This window comes from Zophobas morio, unplaced genomic scaffold (genome assembly GCF_036711695.1).
Source record: "Zophobas morio isolate AGI-343-1 ecotype UQ-CSIRO unplaced genomic scaffold, CSIRO_AGI_Zmor_V1 ptg000334l, whole genome shotgun sequence".
Classification (NCBI taxonomy): Eukaryota; Metazoa; Arthropoda; class Insecta; order Coleoptera; family Tenebrionidae; genus Zophobas; species Zophobas morio.
Window position 1 is genome coordinate 78,802 of NW_026972438.1, and position 23,577 is coordinate 102,378.

Below are 23,577 nucleotides of genomic sequence, written 5' to 3' on the forward strand. Positions count from 1 at the left end.
AACATTTTCTTGATACTCGAAATCTTTTCGTCAAAAACTTTCAAGTTTACTAGGCTATCCCACAACACGTAGTGTACTAAATGCTTTGAAGTTTTCTTAAAAATTATTAAATAACAAAGAACAAGAAAATTAAGAAACTTGTTACCAGCTTCTATTGCTTCCATAAACTTTTACTCCACTTGATCCATTATTTTTAAAAAAAAACCATGTTCAAATCTTTTTAGTACGCATAAAAATAAGCTTTAAATATAAACAATTCCTCTAACAGAAAAATGTTACATATGTGATAACTGACCCCTAATGATATATATGCTAACATCAATTGATATTGCCTTAAGCTTAAAAGGAAGAAGCCTGGATGGATCTGAATATATATAAACTTTTTTGCAGCCGGACTATACTTAGAGTTCTATTTATAAACCAAGAATTGGAATAGAAGTTTATAACATTTAACCTGTACTTCCTCCCCTTTCAATTTTTTGTGCCCATATTTAACTCTCTAAAAGTTTTCTTAACTTTCTATATTATTATGATTGTATAGCAGTGACAATATATTAATATGCGGAGGTGACAGGGGTAACACTACTATACATATTTGTGAAGCACAATATAGGCAAGACCAATTGGAAGATGAACTGGATAAACAGTAAATAATTGATAAAGCTGCGCAATCAAAAAAGTGGAGTCAAAAAATTAATAGAATTTTCTTTCTCGCTACTTTTTTCCCCCCGACATCCTTGTTGTTACTACTTAGAGCTTTGTTTAAAGTGTTAATTATTTTTTTAAACAGGCTTGAAGATAATTTATACTAAAAATTTTTCTCGATTTTGCAGCAAATTTTACCCTTCCATATTTTTTTTAAAAACCTGATAATGCACATCAAAGGTACATTCCAGTTAAATTTCTATGCAGCACGAACTTAAAACTTCATAAGGTTATGCAGACTTCTCATTAGCTTAAAATCTTAAAATATTAAAATTTTTCTATAGTCGAAGTTGCATAATTATATTAAAGAATATAGAAAATAATAATAATAAAAACAAATTAATTTAAACTGATGCATTTAGCAAGAATTTTTTTTAACTTTAAAGTTTGTTCTATTAGTTTAGTCAAGTTAAAAAAGTAAAGTATTCCCATGCAATTAGCCATAAAAGTAATGCAATACTTCAACTCCAAACAAAGCGTTTCACCACGTGGAGGTGTTGAAAGGGAGGCCTCCTCGCCTTTTAAACTTTTAACTACTTTTTTGTTAACTTTAAGCTTCTGCAGACAGGCAAAGTATATTACCTTTTACTTTTGAACCATAAAAAGTTTAAAATTCCTCCCGCTGCTTATAGTTCTTCTAACTCCGCAGTGAAATTTTAACAGGTAAAAAACAATGCTGCCACTCTGGGTTTTAAAAATTTAAATATAATCCTGAATATTCTGGGTAAAAAAATTTAATGAAATAATAACCAAAATATGTGACAAAATCCCTAAAAATAAGATTGGTCTTCTAGGCTTCTCTTCTTCTCCTCTTTCTTCATTTCTCTAAGTCGGCAGCACCATTTTAATTCTAGAGAAGATCGTTAAGCAGTCTCTGAGCCCCATCTTTAATAGCTTTCGCCCAAGCAAGAAGCACTGGGGTCGCACCAACTAAAAAAAACCCCACTTAGCCCCCGCCTTTTAGAGGGGTTATTACCTTAAAGAATTAAAAACTGACCTTTTTCTGTCTAGGTTAACAACTTGATTAACCATTTTTGAATATATTATGTATAATTTAAGCTTAAAATAATGCTGTAATTACGAAAAATAAAAAGATTTGTTACCCATTTTAAAGCAATTAAATTAATCTTGACATTTTTAAAACAGATTTTCTAAAATGTTAAATGGTTGCTAATTAATTATTATATGTATATAATTTATGAAAAAAAGTCAAGAGCAAACGCGTACCCCAGCCCACTTTTATTATTATATGACGGAGTTTTAAATAAAGGCCGTTGTATACAAATAAAAATAGAGTTTAACTTTATTACTATCTTTCCTTTTCTAGTTTTTTTTGCTCATAAGAAAGTCAGACAGTTGCTTTTCCAGTTAACCTATTGTAAGAGCTTTGTTTAATTGCTTTGATTATAAAGTTTAAAGTAAAGTGTTTCAGTAAATACTATTTTCAAGCATTTCTAACAACCCTTTAAAAATTACTAATTTTCTTTTAGTTTGTTTTTAGTTTAAGTTTGAAACTATTGTAATGCCCTGAAGAAACAAACAGCTATAAGACAAAGAAACGCATATTAGAAGAATCTTTATTTATTGTGTGTGCATATCTTTGGCTCGCTGGTACATTATTTGTAAATTATAAGTAGTTGAGAACATTGTCGTTTATGACCTTCTAAGCTAAGAAATGCATCGTAGTAATTTGCTCTCATAAGAACCTTTATGACCAGTTTTTGAATTGAGGGATCTTCAAAACAATGGCGCTTCGCAGAAACCCTAGGGTGCTTGCCAGACGCAAAACAATTGTAGGTAAACCAAGTAAGCTAGTAACGGCAAGCCGAATGCCAAAGCAGAGAAGGGTGTGTCATATCTTGACAGAACGCTGTCACATAAAAAAATATTTACAAAAACTGAAACTAAACTAAAAAAAAAATTTATAGCTGGCCTGCATCCCGCGTGCAACCTGTATATTCGATAATAATTCTTAAACATTGCTCCCCATCCGTTCCTTAGCATGGAAGAAGATCTAAAGCTCTTCGCGTAATGAATGGTACTCTGTTGGACTTGACATAGCGCTGGAATTGGCAGTTTAGCATTACAAGTGTTTAACGGCGAATTACTCGCCATGTTTCCGGCATATAAGGCTTTCGCTCGTGGAAATTTATTTAGCAGGAGTACCTTGTATACAATGAACACAACAGAGGGAAAATAATTTTCGTTGTGGGTTTACTTATTTATATGACTTTCCTAGTGCTTAATTGAGTTAAAGATTTGGAATACTCGAGCTCTCAATCAGTAATCACATATATTACATCAGTCGCGTATTGTCCATCCGGAGTGTCTAAAGGGAGAAATAAGTACCTGGTAGCCACTGTGGTCACCCACCGAAGTACTTATCAAACTCCTATAAATCTGACTTCTTAGCTTGGATGGAAAGAAGAGGGCGAGGTTAATATGCAATCCACCAAAACCGTAAAGAAGAACCGCGATGGTGGAAAACGAAATGCGACCTTGTGTTTACGGGTCATGGACCCCAAGCTTTGAGCTAACTCTTAATTCTGGTGTGCTTTGTACATAATCTTTATCCCTAAAATAGTTTGCATAAGACCTGCAAAATACCCCTGTACAGCTGTGATGGACTCAACATTAGACGAAAAACACTAGCCGGTTTTAAGGGGGACAGCTGGAAGTCGGAGGGAGCCCAATCGAGCAAATAGGGCGCATTTTCCACCAATTCATAATTTAAAGTCCTTATTGTTCCCATCGGTATAACATTCTTGTGTACCGGGGTATTGTTCTGATCAGCAATGAACTTTTTTTCCTGCAAGCCTTTTCTCGCAAATTTTTTCTTTTTACTGATTTAAAAGTTTAGCGTAATATTTGCAAGTTAATTTTTTTACCGTTTTTAAGATAATTTTTTTTTTAAATACAATAACATGCCATAAGACCCGAGGCCATAACCTTCTCTGCTGACGGGCCTCTGTCCACTATTTTGACTGCTGTTTTGATTCAGGCGTGTAATGGTAAAGCCAAAGCCATGTTCTAACCAAAGTAACAAATCGGCACGCATCGACACAAAATCAGTAGTATTCCTGTAAAAACGCTTCAAACAGTTCGCCGAAATTTACATACGGATGCGGTTTGAAAGCAAATGCTGCATCCGCCTTACATGCAACTTTTTTTCATATTTAATTCTTAAATCGAAATATCGCCCACACACTCTTTCAAAGTGGCCATAGACTCTGCAGTTTCACGCACTTTAACGTCGGTCGTTTAAAATCATATCGTATACTTTTTTGGGTAATTACTGGAGTTGTTGCATTTTTTGGTTGGGGGTGTCATTTTCGATGCTTGTGCGGTCTAGTCTATATACCCAGCAGCCCAATACTTAATGGTCAAAAATGAAGAAAAACAGCCTCCATACACTTTCATAAACGTTGAGTTAAGTTCGTTTCGTTTGGGGTAAGCCTTCATTAGCAGATAACTTTATTACCGCATTATATTCAAGTTTTTTTATTATTCAAAATGCACTGAACGCCTCCATTTCCACCCACTGTCTCAAAGGAACTGCTTAACCGAGTAACTTGAAATTTTTAGCGTATACTCTTGACAGGTGTATTTAAAAAAAATATGGCCTATAGCACCGCTACGTACAGGGTAGACCGAGAAAGTCTTATCTGGTATGATGTATTTCACGTATTTTATTTAATATACTGTTAATGCTTCAAATTGACGACTGCTTCATAAAACGCTAGAGTAGTTTTGCTAGTTTGCCAATGGCGTGGTATTTATTGGATAGAAAGACGCGAGATCCACCGAATTAATAAGGCCAGCTCAATTAATTATGCCCATAAATTACTTTTGGGTAACGCTTCAGTTTTATAAAATGCGGATCTTTGTCAGTCCTGGTGGTTAACATGCACTGGCAAGGAAGACTTGAATATGATCAGAAGAAAAAAAAAACTAATTATATAGATTTGTAAAAACAAAGACAGCGGTAATAAATTAAAAATAAAGAAAATTAAAAAATAACAGAGAAGAGGAACAAATTGATTAGATCAACCAAATATTCTCTGTAAATATTGTTAAGGTAATATGTATAAACTAATCTAAGATATCTAGGTTTACTGTGAATCATATTTAATTGTTTGTTTTAATACAAACACTAGTTTCAGTAAAATGCACTGACCTTGTTGGAACACCTATAGTTTTTGAGGGGCTGCCTCGAGGTTATGTAGTATTTTCTCTGCTATGCAGTTAGTGTGGGTATTGTTATCATGTTATAAACCGCCGGTACCAACGCAGCCTCAAAGTGAGACTAATTCGCTTTTCCACCTTCGGTAAAGCATTTTGTTTGTATCTTTTATTGACCACTATATAGAACCTGTTAGTATAAACAAACACTGCTACTAAATTTTAAGACGGCTAACATTTACTTACAATTAAGCAATAATTAACTTAATCTGCTAACTTTAAACACAAGCAATTAATGTTATGATGACTTATCTTACGGTGACTAATAACCTTTCAGGAACACCGTATGTAATTTAGAAATATTTAATAAAAACATTACGTTTCATAAACTTCATTTGGTATATACGCCGTATTTAACCTTATAAAAAACTAATGAGTTTGAAATCTTTGCAATGCATAAACTCAGCAGTTCATAAGTTTATGGTCTAAAATGGTTCTAAAGAAGTTAAAGCCGAAAGAGCGCGTGGCGAGAGGGAGTAGTACTAAAAAGTAAAACTCCTTTAAAAGTATTACTGAGTAACAGACGTAGAGTTATTCTTTTTTTTAATTCAAAACTGCCGGGCTGTGAACGTGACCTGTGCACCTCATCTTCTTGGGATTTGCGTTTAGTATTTAGCTTATTTACAAAGCGATTTACTTGAAATATATTTACATATTAGAAAACCTAAAGTACGTTCATTATAATTAATGACTTTATATTACAGATCTTATATATCTATTATAATTTTTATTTTATTATTATTTTTTTTAAATATATATATTTTTTTATTTCAATTTCTATTTCCTTTTAAAAAAGGATTTTTATCTTTATATTGATTATCAGTCCCTCCCCTGAAGAAGTCCTTCGAGCATTTATTACTAACTTATTGGTTATAATGAAACTTAGAAAGAGTTAAATTCTACAGAAGCAAAACTTCTTGAAGTTACTAAAATCACTCAGGACAAAAATAAGTCTAAAAGGGGAAAGGAGCATTTTGATAATATAAACAGCAATGAAAATGTATTTTCGGACTTACAAGTTCTACATCAACCAGACGCTTCCGAAGTGGTGATAAAGATAACGAGACTGTAAAGGTTACAGAAAACGAGTATAGTCACGGTAAAATAACTGATATTAAGAATAACAGAAGAAATAGCAATAATCTTATGACTAATAGTTACCATAATAGAGTCATTAATAATATAGCTGTTAGCAACAAAAGTTATAGCAAAAATAATATATATAGTAATTAAAATAAATATATTAGTAGTAGTAATAATAGTAATAAGTTTATCCTTATAACTAAAATAATAGTTCCAATAAGGGTAATGGCAACCTGAAAATCTTCAGACTTAGAGAAGCCCTCAAGAGCTTTACTCTACACCGTTGATATAGAGATGGGCAGCGCTTTTGACACTACCCCTATTAACGAACGACCATCTATTGCAAGACACCCCCACCACCCCCCACTCCTGCGAACTCGTAAAGAGAAAATACCTTGTTACTCTTTGTGAAAAACAACCGGCCCCTTCTCGTACAACTTTTGCAGTCCAACGGTGACACGATCCGAAACCAAGAGATACGCTTCTCTAAATTAAAATTTTTCCGACAACAGCTGAAGAATATCGCGTGATCTCAGCGATAATGCGCAATCAAGAAGACAAGCCACCAAATTTGTTATCCCTGGAATTTATTGTGAACTCGACATTTCCACCGTCGAGTCAAACCTGCGCACGCAAGGCATCACACCCCTCCGAGTGGCACGGGTGCACCAGAGGACACTGTCAAATGTGGAACGGAAGAAGCGTCCGTTACCACTAATGCTGATGCGTATACCCAGAATGGAGCGACAAAAGCTTTTAGAGATGAAGACTACGTTCTGATCAAAATAGAACTTCGAAAAAGCAGTTGCGTTGTCCAGTGCCACCGCTGTCAGATCTTTGGCCACGCTGCAAACTTTTGCGTTGCGATACTCGGTGCGGTAAATACGGTGGTGGTCAGTAGACTGCGGAGTGTACCAAAACATGAGACTCGCCAGCTAGATGTGCGAACTGTGCTGAGGCACATACCGCCGACAACCGGGGTTGCGAATGTTTCCCACGAAGGCCTTTAATAGCCGACCAATCTACGGCGACCACAACATCCAATGCCCACTCCGGAGGCTACCATTTACCCCAACCATATCCTAAACTTCGCGTGTGAGAGCGAGACCCTACCAAGCGCCCCCCGCGACTAATCTTACTGAGATAGGTAACGCTGACTCATTCACTCAAATTGGCAAGAACGGCGATCGCCACCGACTCTAAAGCAGCTGTTAGCTATTTTGACGACGAATCTCTCGGCCATTTCAGAAACCGTAAAAGACAGAATTTGTTTGCCTGGCTTTTAAATATCAAACGCTTAATCACATCCGATTACTGCTTTGGAACGCGGAGGGCGTCCGAAAGGGAAAACATGAGTCGCAGGGGTTAATGCAACGTGAAAGAATAGATATCTGTGCTGTTAGCAAAACACATCTCACCCAAATGTATTATTTAACCTCTGCTACTTTGCGACCTATCGCCAGATCCAGTGGTGGAGGGGTAGCTATTCTTATCAAGCGAGGCATCCTACACCATTTATTAGCATTACCAGGCCTGCAAGAGATCGAGACAGGTGGTATTTACCCTTAACCTGGCTAGACTGAGGCCCATTGCTGTAATATCAATCTGTTACCGCCCAGACAGCCACTCACGTTGTTCAATCTTGACGCTTTTCTAGTGCAGCGGTAAACATCCTGCGTGGAACAACTGGGTTGCAAATCCGAACGGCTACATCCTTGAGGCTTATGCTGAGGAACGCGGGTTAAGAGTCCTAGGGCCCCTCAGTTGCCAACACAAATGACTAGGAAGACGGGTACAAATGGACGTGTTGGATATCGCCGAGTTTTAAAATATATGCCTTCCAACGGCCATTAAGGCGCTGAATGGAATGTCCTCGAATCATCTGCCTGTCCTACTTAGAATTGGGCGACGAAAAGGAAGTAATAAGAACATTCTCCCGATCTTACACGAATTGGAACAAATCCACCGAATCACTCGAGAAGGCACTCCCACTGTCTACGACACCGCTCGAAACTCTCGCTAAACTAAACAGTGCTAGCGGAATTTGAACGCGCGGATACAGAAGTCCACAGCAAAGCAACGACGACACGGGAAGTTGTGTATTGCCCCAAAAGCCTTTCCAGGGGCTAAAGATATTATTATGTGAGCATCTTCGACTCTACCGAGTGGTCATCGCCTTCCAACGCGCAGAAGATAAACTAATGCTTAATAACCTTCACCGGCACATTAGGAAAAAGCTAATAGCGCTTATAAACTACTAATGGGATAAGTTAAACAACGAAGTATCGAAAGCTGTTGACATTGTTCGTGCATCTTTCTGGAAGTTTGTCAAGCGAGTTCGAAATCGTTGGCAACCGACCCGCCCACCACTCCGTAGCCGAAATCGATGAAGACAAAGCGAAACTTTTTGCTGATCATCTAGCCGCCCAGTGCTCGCCGTTTACCCTTAGCCGTCGACATCGTTCCCCTTGTGCATAAATCTAATCTCGTCTGATACTACTAATTTTCTGGAGCTGTCTACCAAATTTGAGATTAAATCAGTTATCAAATTACTACCGAAGCGAATGCCCCCGACCCTAACGGCATCACCAACCTGAGGTTAAAACAACTGCCAGAGGCTGTGTTATGAATCATCTGTGTAGCCTCGTCAACTCGGTGTTAACCTTCAGCTATTTTCCTGGGCGATGGAAAATGGCGGTAGCCGTGATATTACTAAAGACGCCGCGCATGGCATCAGAGCCTCACAACTATCGACACTTTGGTCTTTTGTCGGCAGTCGGTAAGATAGCCGAAGCAGTGATAATTATTTGAAGGCGGTTGTGGAATTTTACCAGAGTTTTAGTTTGAATTTCGCAAAGGATGCTCAACCACCCAGCAAATTCTTCTCCTAACCGAGTGAACTGCCAGTCTTTAATTTCGAAAAAGCCACTGGCGCCGTCTTTCTCTTTGTAGAGAAGGCTTTTGACCGAGTATAGCCTGGTGACCTGTTGTGCAAGCTACATGCTTTGTCGATAACGCGCGACCTCCAAAAAGTTCTCAAGACATACCAAACCGGCTAGATTTTCAACGAGCGAGTAGGCGCTGCACTGTAGTCGCCTCGCTATCTTACAGCGGGAATCCCACATGCTCTCTTTTATCACCGCTACTATTTGAGGTCTATACGAGCGACATCCCTCTTCCGGACCACTCTCACACGCGGGTCGCCATTTACGCCGAGGCTACGGTAATTTATTCTTTGTTTAAGTAACCCGTTTTTACAAAGTCAGCACTTAAAATTTTATCTGGAAGCGCTTGCTAGCTGGTGCCGTCAGTGGGACCTCTCCATTAACGCAGCAAAGAGCAAGGCGCTGCCAACTCCGTTAACTTTTAACGGCATGGACATCCCGCAGTGTTCTCAAGTGAAATACTTGGGGGCCATAGATTCTTCGTTGCCGTGGCGTCCACACGTAAATTACGTGGCGGCGAAGGTCAAGGCAGCGACCCAGATGCTGGATCCTCTATTATGCAGCAAAAGTAAACTTTCGTTGAGCAATAAGCACAGGCTTCATGTGTTGTGCATCCGGCCGATTATGACATATGCCTCTCCTGCCTGGAACTACGACTTATTGGCAATAACGTCCTCGCTTCACGCGCGACAAAACAAACCGCTGCGCCTTTAACAAACGCGCCGTGTTTTGTGTACAATTATGATACACTTCACGAACTACCTGTCGAGCTGCTGACCACGCTCTTTAAAAGTGATGCCACCGCCTTCTACGAATGGATACCTTAACACGCTAGCGGAAGAACTCACGGGTTGTGGGACGGCGCACAATAATGCTGGGAGGCAAGCTCTCTTAGCATGATGATTGAAAGCCAATTTGTGGGTCTAAATTGAACGTGAGGGACAAGTGTGAAGATAAAAGTTTTATTTGCACTCGTGGAAGACTAAAAATCTGTTTGAGAGCTGGTGTATTCGAAGTTGTTGACACGATCGAGCACCAGGAAACCATTATTAAATAAATAAATAAACGTCGTGTTAACAGCTTCTTTTAAATAATAAAAATTGTATAAAAATCCTTTTACGCATGCTTGAAAATACTAATAACGAAAAGGCTCTACACTTCCAAATTGTCGCTAAATGCAGTAGAACGAAAGCGAGGCGCTTACTTTATAATAAGTTTTGGATTTAGTTCCTTTTTTTTTACACTTCTATAAAGATGCTCTTTGTTGTATCTTCCCCATTCCACCGTTGAGACACCAGTTTTTATGCCTGTAGGGACTCAGGGCTCCATGAAAGGTTACAGGCTGTCCGTTTCAAAGTACAGTTTGCAGAATTTTATTGATTTTAGGACTCACTTCTTGCCAGTTAAGAAATCTTGGTTGTCAAATTTGCTTAAGTAATACATATCACTTAGGTCACCGTCCTGTGAGTCTTTTATAGTATAATAATTGTGGTATTTTACAAAAAAAGTAATATAGTTATAGCCTCTGTTCATTTAAGTTTTATTATACTAATCACGTAAGGGCCCGAAAGTTTTAGAAAAATTTGGAGGCTTGCACAAATTTATGGGCTGGGATCGTTCACTTTTAACTGTAAGAAAACTTTTATTTTATTTTATAATCTTCTCTCTTTCTTACTTTGTTACGTAAATGAATACAGGATAGTGGAGGTTTTCAAATGGTTTCTCTGTTAAAACTTTCTGAAGTTACGGAGGTTTCTAGTTTCTCACACATTAACAAAATTTTTAACTTTTGTTTTTGAGTAAATATATTTAAATTTCCGTCAAAGTGGCTTTTTGCTTACTTTTATTAATTTTTCGAAGTTATCTTAAAAATTTTTAAATTATTTAAACTACTAAATTAAGACTTTTAATGTATAATTATTTAATTGAAAACCATATATAAGTTATTTTGCTTTGGTTACCCCCACTAATAATATAATATTTTACGTTATTAAATTAAGGTTTGTATCATTTTTAAATTTTTAATAAAATGGAAAAACTTTATTATTTATGAGAAAATAAAATAATAAAAATAAATATTATAATAGAAATAAAATTAAAAATAAATAATTAAAATATAATAATATACAATTATATGTAAGTTATTATTATAAAAAGATCCTTTCAATAGTACTTACTTAAAAACTTTATTATATTAAAGTAAGTAATATTAATTACCTTATATATCAGTTTAACTTCTTTTATAAAAGTCTTTCATAATTTTTACTTCTTAGTAGTAAATAAGTTTTTAATGTAACTTTTATTAATAACAACAACAATAATAATAATAAAATGGCGAAGGAAGGAGTGAAGTTTCAGTCTCCTCATGATAGCTCGGTGCTTATGCTTACACCAGAGAAGAGCATTAATCTTCAAAATATAATCGGTTTTTTTTATTTTAATAATAGTAATTATTATTATAATTATTATGGTTAATCGAACATAAAAAGTTCTTAGATAGATTACGGGGGCTGTGGAACGTATATAATGCACTTGTTTATTGGTTAACGTGAGTAGACTCTGTATGCGTAAAATACCCTGTTATTGACTATTAGCTAATGAGTAAATGTAATAATAAAAAAGTTATTGCGAACGCTGATTGGCCGGTTTGTTGTATCAGCTTGATGGCCGAATAATTGGCCTGCAAAATTTACTTTTTTCTTTTAAAATTAATATTTCTTTTATTTACTTTTACTGTTGAACGTTTTAATTATTATAATCTTATTATTCAGGTGCTGATATTATAATGCAGTTGGACGATGTTGTGTCCAGCTTGACGACAGGGTCACGTGTCGAGGAGGTCTGACGTTCTGCTCGCTCTTACCATGTGCTTGACTGATTTTACAAGGCCATGCACCGATCGATTCGTTGGCTCGATCGTTGTATAGCCGCACACGCAAGGCCACGTGATCAAAGCATGTTCGCTATTATTCAAGGTGGACTTGACCTTTCATTACGCAAAGTTTGCCTTTCAGGTTTTGTTAGTAAATTTTCCTGGGTGGCAACCATCGGGATCGAAGCATTTTTATTGGGCAGAAATGATAAAAAGAAATCTGCCGGGGTACGCTATCGGTGGATTAAGTGGCGGGGAAGACAAGCAACAATTTTGGAAAGTTGTCAGTCTTTGTACAGATGAACTTCCTCACGATAAGCCGCGCTATTGCATGGGCGTGGGGTGTTTATTATTATTATTATTTGTTATCATTATTATTATTACCATTACTATTATTAATATATTATTAGGTACGCCACCGACTTGGTTGTTTGCTCCGCACTCGGCGTGGATATGTATGACTGCGTATTTCCCACCAGAACGGCTGTACTACTGATTATTATTATTATTATTATCAAATATTTATATATAGAAGAGATTTGGAGTGGCGCTTACCAGCACGGGCTCCATAAATCTTTCGCAAAAGAAAAATCAAGTGGACTTTGTACCCATTGAAGCCTCTTGTTCTTGTTTTACGTGGTATTGTAATAATAAAGAGAATATTTATATTCAAGTTTAGTTAAATTTTCCTCATCTATTAAGTTTTAAATTTTTTTTTAAGCAAAATTTGATTTTTCCTTATGTGAAAGTTAATTAATTTAATTTTTAAACATTGTTTTATTTAAATTCTTAATGATAACTAATAATTATATTTAGTTAATACATAATTAAATTAAGTATATAATATTTTATAAGAGTGCTTAATGGTTATATAACTTTACTATTATTTTCATTTTTGACGTTATTATTGTCTAGCGAAAACTACACTCGAGCGTATCTCTACAGCATTTTCAACGAGGAAGTGGCCAAGCATTTGATTACCATCCACAATCTTCACTATCAATTAAATTTAATGTCTCGAATTCGTGAAAGTATCATCAGCGATACTTTTCCAGAATTTGTTGTTCAGTTTATGAAAGATTTATATCCCAATAATAAGTATCCAGCTTGGGCTGTAGATGCTTTGTCCAGCGTCAACATCACTTTGTTATAATAAAGACTATTTATTATTGTCTATTTTCTAAAAGAATTAAGTTAAGTTTTTTTTTGATAGCATTTTTAATTTTTTATTTGTTAAATTTAAGTATAATAAGTATGCGTTAAACTTTAAATTAGTAGTAGCAATTTTGTGGTTTTATAATTGCGAAAGTTTTATTTACGTGAAATTTGTAGAGTAGACGCTCTCACTAACCTCTTTGCTGTGTTGCATTAGAATTGTTTTCGAAATTATATTTAAATAAGTTTATGATAATGAAAAATAATTTTGTATAACAACTATATTGGAAGGACAATTTTTACTCCTAAACTGGTTCTAGAACTTACTATTGTATAGTAGGAACTGTCTTTAGAAGAACTTATTCTCACAAGCAAAAATGATAAAAGTCGTTTACGTTTACTTATCGCTATGTAATAGTGATATTCAGAGGAAATAGACATAAAAAGTTGTCAGTAATAGCAAACTTAATCTATTTTTGAAAAGGTTATGAGACTGTTTTAGGTTGGTGCTCGTCAATTTGGTTTACGGATGCACCAGAAGTCCTCAGTTTCATTAGAGACTTGTTCCTTATTTTAGAATATAAAACTTTAACAAGGTTTCTTGTTTTTAAATTTTTATTAGTTAAGGGGGTCTTTAACGACTTCTGCTCTGTTTTTCATTCGTTTTACAAAGAGAGTAGTTCGGTGCATACAACGTTTATCTTTTTCTCTTACAGGAGGCTTCTTTGCGTCGGCCGAAGCTCGTTTGTCCAGCCTTTTTTTTTTGTATAAACTTGATTTCGATTTTTATTAACGAAAACGAAAACTGGAACGCATTAAGTTTGCGGACGTTATTGCGTTTTAAAAGAAGTTTTTTCCTTAAAAGGTGTCATTAGACTTTATTCTTTCTCTTCTTTGTAGATGAATATTTACGTTGTTTGGTTGAAAGTAAACTAAATTTAAAATTTGTTACTATTGGGTCGTGTTTACTATCGTTTTTATTCTTTTACGACTCTTTCTTTTGAGCAAAAAGCACTCAAGTAATAATAACTTTTTTATCAGCAATCTGCGAACAAAAAGGTTACGGTCTAATAAGAATCTTAAGAAGGACTCAGAAATTTTTTTTAGTGAAGACAAATACTTGTTATACAGAGACGCACTCGTTAACTTTGACTTAAGCGATTTAAATAACCACTATTCTTTAACAGAAGCTTAATATGAGCGGATATTATTAAAAACTAATAAAGTGCAAACTAACAGTTTCGTAAAAAATTTTAAAGGCGTCTTGTCTGCTATTTACATCTTTCACGTATCAAGGATGAAGGCACATAACGCGTATGTTTTAATTTTAAACTCTTGTCTAGAAATTCATGACGTGCATTTTATCTAGTGACCTATCTAAGGCCTACTTTCGCCTTTTATGTTGCTTCCATCTTTGTTAGCGAGGCTTTTTCTTTTTTTTTGCGCGGATGACAGTTTGTTTTATAAGTTAGTAAAATGCTTTAATTTTGTTTAAGTTTTATAACATTTGGATACAGCTGGGAATATAGTAGTAAAAGCTTCCTGAGTGAATTTAGAACCAACGTAAAAATGTCATTAGTTATCCTAATGCCTCTAACTCCTATTGAACCTTAGATCACTAAGTCACGAAAGCTTACGCAACTTCCAAATTTCCTTCAGGTTTCAGTACTATCCTTTTCCTTAAGCTGATTGACACTATATAGGCCTCGTTAAAAAAAACACAGGTACACAAAGCAAGTTCAGTTAGTTTATCTTTAATACAGCTTTATACAAGTTGCTTTAGTTTCCAGAGTGAATGCTCCTAATAAAGGCAGTGTACTTAAGAGCTTTGGGCACAAAACTGTTAGATTAATTTAAAGGTATAGTTCACGGTCTGAGCTAGAGTTTTGCAATTGAAACGTATTTGGAATGCATTCTTAACAGACTCCGTTCCAAATAAAAAATATGAACCATCCTCAATGGAATTAATGAAATTATAGTCTAAATCCGTATTATAAACCTAAAACGGAAGTTATCTAGAATTTTACGAAACATCTAGACAAATTTCCTTCCTCTACATGCTAAAAGATAAGACTGTGCGTTGTCCTGCCTGGTGACTTTGACCATGAGTGACATTAAGAACAAGATAAAATCCATAAGATTTTTTGTTTCATTCTCCTTACAGACTTACGATGTAGGCTCATTCTTGTACATTAAAAGTAAGAAAATTTTCCTTAATTTAATGCCAAAATAAAAATCTTATCAGTTTTTTTTATTTACAAAATACAGTGCTTTGTATTTATTTATATAATAGCTGTTGTTTGAATTTTTGGTGGTACTCAGCACTCGAGATATTTCATCTAAAAAGTCTTGGTCCATGCTTTCCTACATTTTTTTTTAAGGCTCTCTATCTAACTCACAATTATTTTCTTGTCACGGAGTTGTTTCACACAACCTGGCAGGTCCTCCCATGCAGTTGGTACAAACAAAGTCTTCTTATTGTAATATTCAGCAACATCGACGATTGCATATAATCTTTTATATCTTTAGTTTATCGAAAATCCTTTATAAATCTCATGTAATTCTGTATTTCCGACCAGTTGGTACCCGAATTTAATTTATTAACTAGCCCGGTATGAAACGTGGGAGCTCTCATTTTTCGGCTTCTGCACTATGTTTTCCATAAGTCCGATAGGTAATATTACTTTTTGAAATTGGTTTTGGTGTTGTTAAATTAAGTGATATTAAAAACGAATAACAAATATGTGTTTTATGTAAAATATATAAGAACGCAAAAAAGAAGATGAACCGATAGAATAGGATACTCAAAACAACATTAAAAAAAAGAAAAGGAAGCTCGGGTTCTTCTTGAGTCCAACTAAGCGAAATGTTTTTCTTCTTCCATACTTTTTCTAGACTACCAGGCGCTACAGTTACGAAGTTCCTTCCGGGTATTTAACGTAATAGGACGGGCTAAATGTCTAGAATTGTGTCCTGTAATAAATTAAGATTCCAATGCCAGTAATTAATTAATTTCTGTTCGGTTCGATACTAATTGGGTAGACCCATTCAACCAAATATCTCTAGGTAAAAATATATAATGGAGAGTTCAACACTCGAACTTTATGTGGTATCTGATGCAAAACTACAACTGCCCAAGAATACTGTTTCCTACCAGTTAAGTGGTGGAGTTTCTTAAAGAAACTAACATGATGCTCATAATTTTTATAATATGAGAAAAAAAAGAGAACTGGGTGGTAGAAAATTCCAAATCTTTTAATAACTTCAAAAAGAAGAAGAAAAATTGTAATAAACGTCTTTAAAATAGAAAGAAAATTGGAATTTTTGCGGTTAACTTCAATGTAATCACCTTAAGGTGGAAGTTCTCCGCATCTCCGCTTAAAATATTACTCTTTTGGACAAAATTTAACACTTAGAATTTTAGCTTTAATGTAACTTCGGTGACTAGATTAAGGTTAGAATGTTAATGTTAAATTGATGATTACAGCGATACAGTGCAAGAATAGCGAATTTTCATCGTACTGTTGACACTCTTTTTTAGAGAACTCGAAAAGAAAGAGATATTTACCCGCTTCTGCTCGTACAAAAGTTTTTTTTCAATAATAAACTAACTTAGCATCTTAGAAATCTATAGTACATTAAGAACCGTGAGTACTCAGTGTTCTCCATAATGTCCTCTATTCAATAAAACATAAACTTCTCGGAAGTTTTTTCTGCTTTCGTAAACTACATCAATAAACTTAATTTAATCTACGCTACGCACCGAGAAACGAGTTAATTCCACTGATTAGTTATTTTAACTTCAGCAAATAACACAGTTTTGTTAGTTTACAATTGCCGTGCATTGATTTGTTTCTAAATAACACGCAACTTCAAGCTTGAGGGCACACATTTACTACTCTGGTTATTTAGAGATTATATCCACTGATATCAAAAGTTCAGGATCATAACAAGGAAAACTGTTGGTTTAAAAAAAATTTAAAGAGACGCATTATTCATCGTAAACTTAAAAGAAATTCAATAAAAATTATACAAAGTAACACTGAAAAGTTGTTTTTTTTTTTAACACTATTAAGTTTTACTTTTGTAATCGAAGGTATGGAAGTTTCCTGAAAAGAAGTCTTATCAGAGTTCCTCAATTACAACCATTATTCGTGCATGTACATTGTAGTGAGCAGTATTTTAAATTAAACACCAATCTGTTGTTACTAACTTGACAGCCTCACCTGTATTAATTTGACGATACTCTCTTTGTTTTTAAAAAAATTTAAAAGTTGCAACCATTTAATCGTACATCTACATTGTGTAAGCATTAAAAATAATTATAGATTCGAAACTGTATTTTTTACTAGTGTCAACCTTACCTATTTTAATTGAAAACTTTCCTTTTTATGTTTTAAAGATTTTATATTCACGGTTTTTGTAGTAAAGCAACCAGATATTTTGTTATTGTCAATTTAAAAATCTTTAATGCTTTTGTTAGTATTAAAAAAACTAGTGAGAAACAAATTAAACTTTTTTCCAACGGACTATCTTGTAAGTTGGTCAAAACTAATAATATTAATTATAGTAAAATTGTTTAAAAAATAAAAATATATTTCCTAAATAACATTAGAGCGATAAATAATAAGTTTATTTGTGAAAAGTTTTATAAACTACTTTTTATTTTTTTTTTAAGTTTTTACATTTGTTATACAATGTTACCAGTAATATGATCCGAGGATATATTTAAGAAAGCTTAATTAACGCTATAAGTTGCTACCTTGTATTATATTCATTAGGATTATTACCAACATATAATAAAAGAAATATAATATGAGGCCAACACACGTAATCTTTTTCGAGTTACTTACTATACCAGCAAGCACAGGACATAGTCTTAAAATTGCGAGGGGGGGAATAGCCCGAGGATACTTGCTTAGTGCTATTTCCCTTGCCTTAACGGTATTCGGTTAATTCACACGAGGCATGACAGCGGCACTTTAATGATGGTCTAATTCGCTTTCTCTCCCGCCTACAGAAATGAACTTAACCCTAACCCTTAATCTAACCCTAAACCGTTGCATATACTAGAGTAAAGTTTGCTGTATGCTGGCTAATACAATGCGCAAAAGTTTGCTCATGTCTATTTTATTATTATTAAAAGATAATAATATTTTTTACATAAAATAAAAATTTCATAAAGTAATGAAATATTTTGAAAGAAAAGAGTTGTGATAACAAAATATACAGTCAACTTAAATTTTAAAAGAAAATCAACACACCGTCGATGAACTGATATGAAACAGTTTAAGTGGTAAGCGCCAGTTGATGACTGTTTCCGAAAATAAAATTTAAGTGAAGGATATGAACTCAAATAGTATAAGATTGCTTGTAATCAATAAATAAATAATTTTTTAGACAGTGCAGAAACCTAAAAGGTTACTTCTGATTTAAGGTGGAGTAGAGAGATAAGAAAAACTAACATGTGTGAGTTGTGTGAGCAGTAAGTACCACGTGGTATACGAAATATACAAATACGGGATACAACCATGAGGTATTGTGACACGTGGTAAACTATCGCAGATTTTAAATTGACTTAAGAATCTACTGAGCAGCCGCTGCCTACCACTAACGAAAATATTTATATTTAAAACAAATAATATAATAAAAATGCTTATTGTTTACTCTAATCTATAAATAATATTCTTAGCAAGAAGGTTACGTAGAAGTGCAAGAATTTCTAGTAACGTTATTGTACAAGAGAAGATCTCCAAGATAAGTGCAGTGTTGGGAAGTAAACCGAAGTCTACTCTGATACAGAAGGCGTGAGCAACAAAGAAAAGAAGGATCAGAATTTATTAATCTGTTATATAAAAATATTATATGTTCAAATTTTCAATAATTAATCAAAAATTATTTACATTCTTTCTAGAGTGCTGTAAAAAGCGTTAACCCCGATCACTGTTATTTTATTATACTCAAGATCTCTATGAAAAAAAACTTATATAACTACAGTACTGATTTTGATAACAATTACAAAAAAGTCAAAGACGAGAGTTCTTGAAAGGTAAGAGTTGGCACGGAAGTAATTTTGATATTTCTTAAAGATCTATAAGCCAAGCAAGTAAAGAAGGCTTTTGAAGTAGGAATAAAGTATACGCCAAGAAAGTTTATAAACATACAAACTCCGAAGACCAGAGAGACCCTCAAACCAGTTGCTCTTCACCGATCGAAGCGGGTTACCGTCTAGTGTTCTTTTTTAAAACACTTAAAAAAGGAATCTAGCCGCAAGTAGTAAGCGTAATTTATTTTTACTAGCTTGACTGGCTACTATATAAACAAGGAAAAGAAAAAAAAACAGAATCTATATTTTATAGGAGCAAATTTTCTAATTTTTAAATTTTTTTGTTTGTTAATAATGTACTCTTTCACGTAGGTTTTACAATAACTGTTTGAGGGAATAAAAAGAATAAAGTTTATTTAATAATTAATTTTAAAGTATAAATAATAATTACAAGTAATTAAGTTTGTTAAGATTCTGAAATGTACCATCTTCAAGTGAGTTTATTAGATTGCCGTTTAGATATCTTTAAATAAAACCAACAATTAAAAGCTTTATAAAGATGTGGAGGACGTTATCCTTTAACAAACTTAAAAAGTTTGCACAAGATTTGTGCTTTTATAAAAAATAGGAAAGCAGCATACACTTACAATTTCTCAAGATTTATATTTTCTAATAATAGTTGACGATTTATTGATGTAAGTTTGTTATAACTTAAATCTCTGTATGATAAATATAAACTACTGACTTATTATTTAAAAAAAAGATAAGCAAAACGTTTACAGGGTAGAAAGCAACGTCAGTTTAATAAAAGCATCGGGGGCAATGTGGGTGAGTTTATTATTCTTAAGAAGCCTACATTTTAATAAGTGATAGATGTGCTTAGAAATATAGTGTGGTTAAAGTAACTGTTTGGCTAATAATACTTTTATTGTAAATTATTTTATATAATACAACAAAAGAACTAAAGAAATTACGTATCTTTTTACTAAGTTCAGTAGTTTAAAGAGCAAACTCCAAAGGGATGATAACAGTTATAAAAGACAAGTTTACAATTTTTTTATTTCCGGAGAAAGACTTTTGTTGTTGAAAGGAAAGACTTTTAGAGAACACAACGATAAATCTCTGTGGCAGTTGTTTTTAAACAAAAAGGTTAGTCGCTAAAACTTTAATAAAATTCTGTGCTCTTAAGGTCAACGAAAGTTAATTATAAGGAACGCATAAATTACAGCTTACAAAGTTAGTACCTGATACTTATAATGCATTCAGTTTCATGTTTATAAATAAAGAACTTTACTTACAGAGTTGGATAGCAATAGCAATCAAGAGGTTCATCGCAAAAGCCCCTAGTCAGGACATTTTTTCCTAGAAGGGTTGCTAACGCACAAGCAAAGAATCTCATAATAGCTTAAAAAGCAAGACTTGGCCGAAACAGTAAAAAGTAGGCAAAATAATATGTAAAATTTTTTATATATATAACAATTAAATAAATAATCCAGTTGTCAGCACTGTTATCTATATGATTAAACAGTGCCAATTTTACTAATCATTCATATTGTGTATAGTTAAATCTACCATCATTAAACAAAAACTACTTCTACTGGAGCGCAACTCAATAAAAAAAAGCTATCTCCGCGTCCTCTCACATTGGAAGGATAAAAGCCCATTTTTAATATTAATACTTTTCACTCTATAACAGTAACAAAAACTAAGAAAGACTTTGATTATTAAATTAAACAAAAAGTATGCAAGGATATCAAAGTAGACAATTTTATGAATAATTGTGAAAAGTTATAAATTGACTTTCAAAACAGGTATTTAGATCAAGTTTATTTTTGTAAAGCATCGTATTTCCGCGGTTCCTAAGCCCGTACATGACCTTTTATAAAAGAGAACGCACCCCTAGTTAAGTGCATCTAATTCGTTGGAAGAGTTTTCAGGTCCGACGTATCTAATATTATTCATGTATGTACGAACCAGTAAAGATAATACATGTTTATAAATTTTTAAAAAATAAATAATTTATTTATATTTAATAAGAAATTAAATTTTATGTCTAATATTAGATAAACCATATTAATTGGCAACAATACTTAAACGTTATTAGTATTTTAAATATTTTAATAAATAATTTGTTTATGCGCCCGCTCTACTATTGAATTTTGTTGTTTATATTAAATATATTCGCTCTATTATTATACTTTCGGTCAATGTTGTAGTTTGAGGTGTAGTAGATTTTATACTTTGATTAAAAAAAAACTAAAATTTACGTAATGATTAAATAATAAGGGATATACAATTAGATATAATAATAAAATTATTAATTTTATTTTTTTTAATTTTATGTATTAATATTAATTTTTTTAATTTTAATTATTATAATAAAATATTTTTTATATATAAATTATATAAATAATAATAACAACAATAATATATTACCTTTTGTTTGTTAATAATTATAAGTTATTATTCTAATAATAATGATTATTATAATTTTATTTAATATTATAATGAACAATAATATACAAATTTATATATAAACAATATCTTTTTTTAATAAAAATAATAGTACTAACATTAAATACTTTTTAAATATTATTATAAAAAGATAATGATAATTATAAACTATTATTTTTCATATTTTATAATCAATGAAATAATAGTAAGTTTTTATTGTTAAATAATCACCAATCAAGGCGTCTTGTTGAGTTTAGTTGAAACTACATTTAATATAGGGTTAAGGGTTAGGTTAAGGTTAGGAGGTTAAGGGTATTAGCTCACTTAGTTACTTTAACTAATAATTATATTGCATTACAGCTTTAATGCTGTCTGGCATTGGCCCTGAAGAGGAACTCAAAAAGCATGGCATTGATGTAAACTTTATGAATTATATAAAATTATATTATACAATTATAGACTAAACTTTTATTGCTCATTATTGTAGGTTTTACATCACTCTGAATGGGTAGGAAAAAATCTTCAGGATCATTCTGATGTTTACTTACAGTATCGGTGTAATAAACTGTTATCTTTTTATCCATTGGCAACATGGAGGTCTGCTTCAATGAAATATAATAGTATTATGTGTATTATAAAAATTTATTAGGTATCCTCACTTAAAAGTCCTCGCTGGACTTGAGGCTTGTATATATAAAGAAACTTTAAAAGAAACTTTTAAATAATTATGTTTAGTGGTTTTTGAAGGGAATAGGGCCGTGTGCTTCAAATCAATTCGAAAGTGGAGGGTTCATACGCACGCGTCCAGAAGAAGAGCACCCTGATTTGCAGTTTCATTTTATTCCAGGATGTGTCATTGGCCAGCTGAATGTTTTACCCATTCATGGATTTCAAGTAGTTCTTATAGTTAATATCTTCTTATCCTTTTTTTTTTATTAACGCAATGATATAAAATTGTTTAGAAAACTTCAATATATAGTAAATTTAGTAGAATCTTTATTTTACGCTGCTTTGATACAGTAATTTAGCACTTGTTTATAATAAATTAATTAATATTACACGTTACAGATTTTGATACTTTTATTGAAGCACACAAAAATATATTTTATTAATATACATATACTTAAAACAAAATAAAAGCTTTTAAACTGAATATTAATTAAATTTATAAGAAAAGTAGTTTATTATTTATTTATATTTTATAACTCTAAATAAACGTCGCTAGCAGATTTTTTAGGCACAGTTTCTTTCTAACTAATGCAAAAACCTTTAGATTCACATAGGAACGTGCCGACCAATTTTAAAAGGGGCCATCACCTTGAAATCTTCAAACCCACTGGAAAACCCCAATATTGATCCAAATTATTTAGCTCACGCGGATGACGTACGACGATTTCGAGATGCCCTACGCTTGACTTAAGAGATTGTGGACCAAAAAGTATAATTATAGAAAGTAATTATATTTAGGGATTTAGAAAATTTTATTAAGGCAATGGATGCCTACCGCGGAGAGCTACTTCAACCTGCTTCTGATATAGGAACGGCTAACTTTACAAAACTCATAACATTCATCTCTAATAGTTTTTCTTATAAAATTTTATTCACAGTCAACTTACTTTTAAATATTTATGAGTCATACATTATTTTTTTATAGATATTAACAGTGACCAACAATTAAATGAGCGGCTCAGAAATTCTATGCATTCAGCGTTAGTAATAGAAAATAAATATACTTCTAAAATTAGTTATATTACTTTTGGAAGGTATCACTTATCTTGCAGTTGTGCAATGGGTAAAGTAGTTGATGAGAACGGTCGCTTTTCGGTGTCGAAAATTTAAGGGGTATTTTAATAAAAATGTATTTATTTGTCTTCAAGTTTTTATAAGCTTTTTTTTATTATAAGTTGAGGTTTATATAAAATGTAATATTACTTTCAAGAAAAGTTATATGAGGAGTATACATTAGAATTAGGGTTAAGGGGTTGGAGTTAAGATCAGGTTTAAGGGTCCCATGCGAGCGGGAACAACTAAATTCTAAGTACATCGTACAGTATAGCTTTTTAAAAAAAAGTTTT

At 33.1% G+C, this 23,577-nt stretch overlaps 2 protein-coding genes across 2 annotated transcripts; one reads left to right on the top strand and one right to left on the bottom strand.

Moving 5' to 3' along the window:
- The first annotated feature begins 9,770 nt into the window (after window positions 1-9,770).
- On the top strand, window positions 9,771-13,000 carry LOC135120070 (queuine tRNA-ribosyltransferase catalytic subunit 1-like). Its single transcript, XM_064044420.1, has 12 exons — window positions 9,771-9,856; window positions 10,230-10,309; window positions 10,362-10,438; window positions 10,537-10,605; window positions 10,673-10,726; window positions 11,316-11,400; window positions 11,747-11,814; window positions 11,863-11,989; window positions 12,051-12,189; window positions 12,258-12,333; window positions 12,383-12,486; window positions 12,763-13,000. Exons 1-12 carry the CDS (start codon window positions 9,771-9,773, stop codon window positions 12,998-13,000), a joined length of 1,203 nt encoding a protein of 400 aa, XP_063900490.1.
- Window positions 13,001-18,702: 5,702 nt separating this feature from the next.
- Window positions 18,703-20,447, bottom strand: LOC135120071 (TLR4 interactor with leucine rich repeats-like). Its single transcript, XM_064044421.1, has 9 exons — window positions 20,347-20,447; window positions 20,099-20,170; window positions 19,829-19,900; window positions 19,696-19,767; window positions 19,500-19,571; window positions 19,167-19,238; window positions 19,022-19,093; window positions 18,906-18,971; window positions 18,703-18,847 (listed from the first exon to the last, which is right to left on the bottom strand). The coding sequence occupies exons 1-9, from the start codon at window positions 20,445-20,447 to the stop codon at window positions 18,703-18,705; spliced, it is 744 nt and encodes a 247-aa protein (XP_063900491.1).
- Between the last annotated feature and the right edge of the window lie 3,130 nt (window positions 20,448-23,577).